Source organism: Pseudonaja textilis, chromosome 3 (assembly GCF_049901715.1).
Source record: "Pseudonaja textilis isolate UNSWEBS1 chromosome 3, rPseTex1.2, whole genome shotgun sequence".
Classification (NCBI taxonomy): Eukaryota; Metazoa; Chordata; class Lepidosauria; order Squamata; family Elapidae; genus Pseudonaja; species Pseudonaja textilis.
The window spans coordinates 100,340,404-100,349,560 of NC_141992.1; the positions used below are offsets into that span (position 1 = coordinate 100,340,404).

The window sequence follows — 9,157 nt, forward strand, 5'->3', positions numbered from 1 at the left end:
TCTGCTCCATCAGATAGGACCTTCCAGGAACTGAAACTCTATGACCACTTATGGCCCCTCCAATATTTGTCACTCAGCAAGGACCCCATAATCAACTACTGAGTGTTCTTTTAACAACTGTCACTGCCTGTTAGCAGATGTGTGATCACAGTGGCAATTCAGGCAGGGTAAAGGACAACAGCACTTAAACGGAGGTGGTATAATGATCTTGGCAACAGAAGGAAGTGACTTGTCACTGATACTTTTCCAGCTTCCAGTCTAGCCTAAATCCTTGGATGGGCAACACAGTGTTAACTAGGTCCAACTGAAGCCTCCTAGGTATTTCCCATTGTAAACTGTTTTCACAATTCCAAAATAAAATCACGCATTGGACAGAGGGTTGGTTTTTTTTTTTTGAATAAGCTTTTACTGGACTAACCAGCAAAGCAGGGCAGTAACAATCTCTCTCTCTCTCTAAACTTTCTCTCTCTCTCTCTCTCTCTCTCTCTATATATATATATATAGCGTTCTCTCTCTTCACTGAGTTTCTTTCTGAATAATGAATGCAAAGTAGCTTTAAATAGCAAAGGCTGTTGTTGCATACAGAGTACACATGACAGTCTGTTGCAAAATAAAAGTATAAAAGGGAGGGATGAACATTAAATACTACATTCTGACAAGGTAACAGAAGGATTCCTGAATAGCCATGTTTATGTACCTAACAAGTTAAATATGTTTAACATATTTCTAAGTACAAAATGCATATTATGCAACTGTAGAATACAGTTCAGCATCTCAGCTTTCATTGCCTCAGTAGTGCAAATCAAGAAATGGGGAGAAAAGATAATTACCGATGAAAATCAAACCAAATATCTATTACTGCAGCTAATGTGGTTGTTGTTGTTTAATCGTGATTTTGACCAGTTTATGGTGCTGCACGCCAACAAGCCAACTGCGAGCACACGGGATTCTAGGTTTGAAACCAACTACTCTGGCTCTCTGCTGCTTGCAGATGTCCCTTCTCCTTCTCACAGATACAATATTGGAGACTTCAAGTAACACAACGCCCGAAGACATTCGGGGCTGTTCGACCCACGGCAGGCGATACGAGCCCGCGTCACGGGTCACGTGTACCTACTTTGTGCCTAGTTCTGCCCTTTCAGCTTCTTCCGAACCTCCGTTCTCTATCGGTCCGTTTAAATTTATGAACGGCTGTCCTTCGCCCCTCGGGCCTAGCCTAACCCACTTCCACAACTTTACCTGCGATAATCGCCGGATTGCTCTGCCCCCCCTCGGGCTTCACCCAAGCTTCGATGGTGAATTCGCCACGGGGCAGCTCGGCGAGGGCTCCCGGCCGCAACAGGAGTTGCTCGGCTCTGCCGGAGAAGTAAAGCGCAGCGACGGAATCCGCAGCTGGGGCAGAAGGGCCGGCTTTTGCGCTTTGGCGTAGCGGGAAAACGTTGCTCTCTTCCCACGTGTCTTCCATGCTGCTCCCGTCGGAACTGGGAGCGCGGCGGAGCCTCGAGGGCGCCGTTCTGTGCCCCGCCGACGCTCCCACAGTCGGACGCGGGTAGCTCGCATAAGGGTGCTGAGGGAGAGTCGCGGCTCTGGCTTGGCTAACCCAGCAAGGCTCCCCGTCCAGGGATGCCGCCGACCGGCTTTCGCTCTGCTTTCCCCAGAAGGGGTGGGCGCCTTTTAGCGCCAGCAGCCACACCACCGCCACTAGGAGCGACGAGGCAGGTGGACCAGCCATCCTCCGACGCGCAGCTTTCGTACGGCGCTCTCCTTGCTTTAGGCCCTTCCCGAACCCGACTTGATCCCTTTCACGGGATGCTTTCTTTGCTCCCGAGCGCTCCTGGGCTTAGGTTGTGTTTGGCCTCTGATCTCTCTGCTTGGCGCGCCGAAGAAAGATTTGGAGCATCATTTCGGCCAGCAACGCCCTTCCCAGAAGGCTCCGTGAGGACGAGTGGCCGCCCGCGGCTTCGTTAGAGCATCCTCAAAGCCTCTTTGTTCGCTCCCGCCCCGATCTCTCGCGCTTTCTCTCGCGCTCTCTTTCTTTCTGCCTTTCGCGCTCTCAGGTGCGAGTCTTCCTCCTCTTCTCCCCAAAAAAGCTGCGCTCCTGAGGTCAGAGGCAGGTTAGTGCCGACGATCTGCCAGCTCTGTGCCGTGGGTATCCCCAGTTTGTTTTTGTTTTTTTTCCAGGTGATGTTCAGCTAAGATTACCGAATAAGACAGACAAATGTGGCCAGAAGAGGGTTGGATCGCTGGAGTTCCCCTACCTTCTGGAAAAGATTGGTGCTGCTTCTGCTATTGTCCAGCCTCATAAATTCTGCCTTGTTACTCCACCTCCCTGCCCCTTCTAGCCTGACTCCCACCTTCCAATTTATGGCTCCTCCCCACTGCTTTGGGAGTTGCTTGCAATTTCTTTGACAGCTTGGTCCTCACTAAGGACTACATTGGCTGGGGAAGATGGAAGCCAAAGTCTCTTCTACCATATCTGCTGTGATCAGCAGGGCTTATTTTCAGGAGAGAGAACCTAAAGAGGCTACCATAGAGTGCAATTGGAACTTATTTCTGACTGTTAGGCTTCATATGCTTATTTTTAAAGTTTGTAACAAGGCAGGCAGCAGCCCTGCTTTCCATCTCACATCAGTGTCTCCAACACTGCACAAATACTTATAGCCCAATGCACATTTACTTGGGCACAAGGTTCCTTCAACTCATGGGTAACCTATTCCCAGTAAAACCTGCATGCAAAAAGATAGGTGTTTTAACTTACAGAGAATTATGTTCACCCTCTAGATTTGGAGTTATGTGAACTTAACAATTGCTGGAGATCTTTATCTTTGGTATATTTGCACAGAAGCATATCTTGCACACACGCACACACAAAACCTCCTTGTTGATGGTACTTGATCTTCCAATAAAATCCTGACACTAAGCACTTTGTCTTTGTGTAGCCTGGAACAATTCAAACAGTCCAAACAAATGCTCTGGACATGCTGCTTGATTCATGTGCTTGTTTATTCTGAAGTAAATCCCATTGAGTTCAGTGCAATGTACTCATTACAAACCAGAAGATACTGAAGAAGAAAAATGTGCTTAGAATGAGGGCATTTTATGATTCATTTTATGTAAGTCAGTAATGTTGAGATCCAATTAACAGTTTAATTCAAAACTATTACATTCAATCAAAGCCTGGCAGTTGGCTCCAAAGAGATGCCAATAACTCCCTAGGCAAGCCAGGGGAGATCTCCACTTGCAGCTGATATGATGAGAATCTTTTGGAATAAGAGAATTAGTTAATACTAAACATTTGCTGGAGATGAGCAACAAGATTATTGCCTTCCAAAACATGGGGTGGAGTGATGAAACTTCCATCTCTAGACTGGTGCAGAAGCCAAACAGCCAATGCAGCACAATGTCTGGTGGGGCCAGCACTACACAGTCAGGTGGAGTTATACAACACACTGAATCTGGTAGTGGCAGAGCGAATGATGTGCACACAGAACTTTACTAGGAATACACAGGCTGCTTTTGATGTGCAACACACACAACTCATTAACACACCCACACAATTATGGCAATATCAGAAAGAATTCAAATGGCATCATCTTTTGGCCAGCTTGTTTATCTATTTTCATCTCCCCTCTATCTGCTAACTGAGGAAAAGATTATCCATCTGATCTGGCCAAAAAAATAAAATCAGATGCAGATCTCCAAACCTGTGGGTATTTCTTGTAGATTTCAGAGCAGGCAATATGGTCAAGCCTTCATCAAACTCCAGGATTGCGTGTTTGTGCACTGTCTTCATGGGATTTAAAATTTCTGGATTGCTAATTGGAATTAGCCACATCACATTTGTTTGCCTTTCCTTTTAAAGCAGAAGTAACATTTTTCCTGTGTAGGTATAAGGACAGATTATCTGTAAATGAATGTTTATAAATGTGTCTGTTTCTTCTTTATAGAAGATAATGTCCAAGATACTATTTTCTAATTCCTTCATACCTTGGTTGACCTCATGAATTGTCATATTAAAGATTTTGTTTCTTCTTAAATAATTGCAAAACTCGGGAATTTCAACTTAAGATACTGTGGCTGGAATTTCTCTATAAGATTAAAAGAGCTGCCATTGAAATGGCAAAGTGTATAGAAGATAGAAATGTAAAGAAAAAGAAAAAGATCTATAAATAATAAAAGAACCTTCTATCCTCTCCCAGAAGTCTCTAATATGCTCAGGACTTCAAAATCAGCACAAGCTATGTTTTAAAATTTAAATAATAACATTGGTTCTTGCCACTTTATTCTCTCATTTAAAAAACAAACAGACAAACCAGGTTTTATAAATAAGAGTTCGACTCTTGTAGAATTCATTCATACCAATTTTTCAAATAGCAGCTTCACTTAGAACTCCCTCCAACCATCAGCTGAAATCTGCTGTTCCACATGCATGCTTTTTCCTCTGCACTGCTCATTTCATGCAAACCAGACACTTTTCATTCCTGACACCACAAAAGTACTAAGGACTGACAGCTTTTTCCTTGTCTCCTTTCTTTTTGCTCAGGTGCCTAGGATTTCCTTCCTGCAAAAACTGTGGTAACATCACATTCTTGGCACCATGACTTCATACCATCTCATATATTTTCTGCCTTTAAATCCGGGAAGGAGTAAAGGAAAGTCTGGAACCCAGGCGTGCTTTTGGTCAGTTCCACTATGTGACGTTTACAAAGCCAAATAGAAAAAAATAGTCTAACGTTTTGGGCAATCCTTCCCTCTTCCTTCTGAATTTAGTTTAAAGCAAAACTTCTGTTTAATATGCGCAGGAAAGTAACCTATAGGTGTTAGAACCTTTTGCCAAAGCTGGCCAAAGCAATATGAAGAAAACAAAGAAAAGGTGGGGTAAAAGTACTTAAAGCTTACACTGCCCCCTAGCTTCCCTATGCAGTACTTACCCTGCAGCAGTCACTGCCCTCAGAGGAGACACAAACACGAACTTTGAAAGTGTTTTAAACCCACCGACAATAAGATAGGAGGAGGAAAAACCACTTGTGCCAAAAATAGTCCATTTAAGGAAGGGGTGGGGGAGAACTTCAGAAAACTATCTTATTTTTTAAAAAAATCACAATTTTACACAAGTAGGAGCCTTCAAAGGCTAGCATGAACCGTTTTGAAATCTCATGGTTGAATTACCCCTGTCTCTCTTGCTTTTTCTTTTCCTGTATTCAACTCTTTTTCTTCTCTCCAAAGCACTATCTGTGGCAATCAGGCAAAAGCAAAGTTGCCAGCAAAAAGCTGGGAGTGGGAGGCCCTTTCTAGGGTACAGGCTTTCTAGTCTGAAAAAAAGGGAAAAGGAAGAAGAGAGAGAGAAAGAGGTGCCTTTTTTGTTCCTTGAAAAAAATTGGGGGTGAGCTAAGACAGAGAAGAGGGGATGACAAAATTGATTGAAAAGGTTTAGTGGATGGAATTGAGAAGGCAGGAGTGGAATCTCATTTAGTGCAGGTATATACTTATAAAGAAAGTGCATTAGAATTTAGAAGGAAAGGCAGGATAAACAGGGAACAAGAGGGAAAACACTGTTCTGCTGGGGGACAAACAAGGACAAAGAGACCTTCCAAAAGAGAAGGACTTGAATCTGGGACAGAGGAGGATCTGACTACCAGCTAACGTGATGAAGGGTGAACACCCCAAACACACATGCATATTCAAGAATGACGTTGCAAAGATAGGAATGTGGTTCTTCCCCCCTCTACACACACACCCTTAGAAACAGCTACTCCTGCGCTCTTTTAAATCAAGAAGTCTAAATGATACATGTTTATTTGGAAATAAAAATAGGTAAGATTTAAACATGAGAAAATTTGGTATAAAAGGATATTTTTTTAAAAAAGATTATATTAGATGGCTTAGACTATATTTGATCAGTATTTGATCACCCTTCCCCTGAAGATGGGCTCATTTTGGTTGCAGGGCTATATAGATAATATTCCTATGTATTTTCCATTTCTATAGATAATGTTTTGAAGGCAGAAATAATTTATTGAGAAACATGGACTGCTTTCATGAGTGGGCTAAAATAAGCACATTTCCTGTTCTTATGAGGGGATTTCCACATGTGAGGGTTAATTGACATTTTTCTACTTACTGTCCCCACAGTATAAATTCAAAGCCTAAATTGGCAGGCATGCCTTTTTTACTTAATGCAAGACAGAGAGCCTGTAGAATTCAGAAGCACATTTTCAAATATTATCAAATATTATGTTGGTCAAACTTATTTGTTTTATGTTCTGCCAAGTCTTCACAAGTCAGCCATGATGGACTTAAAGGCATTCTTACTATGATTTCAAAAGCTGTCCCACTTTCCACTTTTTTCATAAGTAATAAAGGATTAGAAGAACTTAGTCTCTAAGACTGAGTATCCCGGGTGTTGGGGAAGGGGGTGCTGTCCATAAATAATTTAAGAATTTATGACACAGAGAGAATCAGCAATAAAAAAGAGTACTACATTCATAATACTTCCAATCTTCTGTCGACTTTTCTTTCCACTCTGCCTGCAATAGGCTGGTGACAGGATACTTGTTAATGGAATAGTGGTGGCATATATGATTAGAAAAATTCGGGAGGGTGGGGGATCAGCATTTGGCAGAAATATCAAGAAATTGTTATGTTAAAAAGCAATTTGCATAAATGCCTATCTAACCTCTTTTTCTCAAAATCTAGCAGACATTGAGCCACCACCTGAATTCAAAAGAAGCAGATAAATGTGGAGGTTTAAAACATTTTTGTGAAGAATCTGCAATAATCCAAATGCCAAAGGCCTTTTATATAAAGAAACAGAGGGGGTTAATATTTGTCATTTATGGAGCCTAAATTAGCAGCATAATTAGAATTCACACTCAAGTAAACAAGGCTAAGAATACTTCAATAGTGGGACACCAAATGAAATTTGGACAAAAATCTCAAAAACCTTTAAAATAAAATAATAATGTAGTGGCAAATTATTGTATTTTTATTTACAAATCTTCAAAACAATGTACACAACTACTTCAGGTCTAGGAGTTGTAAAGCTCATTGTTTTCTGCTATTTTCTACTCCAAGGGAGCAGCGTGTACATTTCAAATTAACATTTGTTTGAAAAAAATAGTAATCTTGTCAACAAGGATGTTAAAAATAATTTAGAGATATTAAGAAAATGTTTTACTTACTGTATCATTCAGAAAGAATCTGGTAGCATCTTTTAACACTAACGATTTTTTGTAAGGCATAAACTTTCATGAGCTGCAACACTTCATCAGATGAATGGTTACCTTATTTGGTTATTATAGATTTAATACCTAGGGTATCATACACTATAGCCAGGGGTGGGATTCAATTTTTTTAACAATCGGTTCTGTGGGCCTGTCTAGGTGGGTGTGGCCATGTGACTGGGTGGGCGTGGCTTCTTCTTTTTTTGCAACACCTCCCTGCTTTCCGTTTTTGGGCCTCCTGGGCCTCAGGGAAGCCTCCTGGGGGAAATGGCATTTTTGCTCCCAGGAAGCTTCCCTGATGTCCAGGAGGCCCAAAAATGGAGCATGGAGGAGTTGTGCCCCCCCCCACACTCCATTTTTTGCCTTTCTGGGCCTCAGGAGGAGGAGGGATTCACATTTTTAACAACCAATTCAGTGGGCCTGGCTAGGTGAGCGTAGCTAGGTGCCTTTTTTTTTTTTTGCATGCTCCGCTTTTTCCTCCCATGCTCCGTTTTTTGGCCTCCTGGACCTCAGGGAAGCCTCCTGGGGGGTGTTTTTTCTCCCTGAAGTCTTCCCTGAGGCCAGGGGTGGGATTATATGGGTTTGGACCAGTTCTGTAGAACCAGTTGTTACAATTCTGCGCAGGTCGGAGAACCGGCAAATGCCTCTGGCTGTCCCTGCCCCTCTCTGCCCACCCTTTCCCTCCCCGTCCTTATCACACATGCCCGACATCGCTGACTGCATTCTCCCCTGCCCAGTCACTCCTTAAGATATTTCATTTTTTTTTCCTCCCAATGATCAGATGTGTCGGTCCTACTGTCCTCGCTGTCGTACTGCTTCACCCAGAAAACTTTCCTGTGCTGCGTGCACCCCCCCATGCTCTGGTTTTTGCCTTCCTGGGCCTCAGGGAAGTTTCCTGGGAGCAAAAATGCCCCCCAGGAGGCTCCCTGAGGCCCAGGAGGCCCAAAAATGGAGCACAGGGGGTTGTGCAAAAGAAGAAAAAGAAGTCACACTTACTCAGTCACATGGCCATGCCCACCTAGCAACACCCACGTAGCCATGCCCACAGAACTGGTTCTTAAAAAATTTGAATCCCACCACTGTCTGAGGCCTAGAAAGGCAAAAAATGTAGCACGGAGTGGGGCACACGCAGCACACACACACCGCACCCCTTTTTGCCTCCTGGGCCTCAGAGAAGCCTCCTGGGCAAAGCAGTAAGAGAGCGAGGGGGATCCTGGCACAGCTGATTATTGGAACAGCTGACTGTCGGGAGTAAAAAAGAAATGCCTTAAGGAATGACTGGGTGGGGGAGAATGCAGTCAGCGATGTCGGGCATGCGCACAATGTTGTACATGCACAATAAGGACTGACTGGGAGTGGAGGGGCAGGGTGGGTGAAAAGGGGCAGGGCCAGCCAGGAGCACGATTTGCTGGTTCTCTGAACTGCACAAAATTGTAACAACTGATTACAATTTTGAACTGGTCCGAACCGATAGAATCCTATCCCTGTGTTAGACTGAGAGAGTGTCACTGGTCCAATATCACCCAACTTTTATGACTAAGATAGGACTAGATCCCAAAATCTCTTGGGTTTTTTTTTGTCTGATACCTTAACCACTAGAACACTAGAACAATTTTTATTCCATTCCAAATAAGATTTAGCAGTTTATATGCTCACAAACTATTAATAATTTAGAGGGTGACAACAAATAACTAAGTGCAATTAATGCATAAATCCATTACATATTAACAAGAACATATTAATTAAACAAATAAATAAATTATATATCCAATTATATCTGAAAAACTGTTTTTTTTTTCCCCTGGAAGTTGGAGGTAGAGGAAGAGATGTAGGGCAGCCACTTCCTAGAATCTCCCAGGGTGTGTTCATTAAAGTTAGAGTAGTAAAGGTTTAGTTTGGCAAGATTCTGCTTATTGGATATAAGCAAATAAAGA

At 42.9% G+C, this 9,157-nt stretch overlaps 1 protein-coding gene across 1 annotated transcript in view; it reads right to left on the reverse strand.

Moving 5' to 3' along the window:
* The window catches only part of PAPPA2 (pappalysin 2), a 180,782-nt gene extending 178,184 nt beyond the window's left edge, over positions 1 to 2,598 (reverse strand). The window contains exon 1 of the mRNA XM_026703214.2: positions 1,240 to 2,598. Coding sequence (XP_026558999.1) covers positions 1,240 to 1,732 — 493 coding nt within the window. The 5' untranslated portion in view covers positions 1,733 to 2,598. The remainder of the gene's footprint in view (positions 1 to 1,239) is intronic.
* Between the last annotated feature and the right edge of the window lie 6,559 nt (positions 2,599 to 9,157).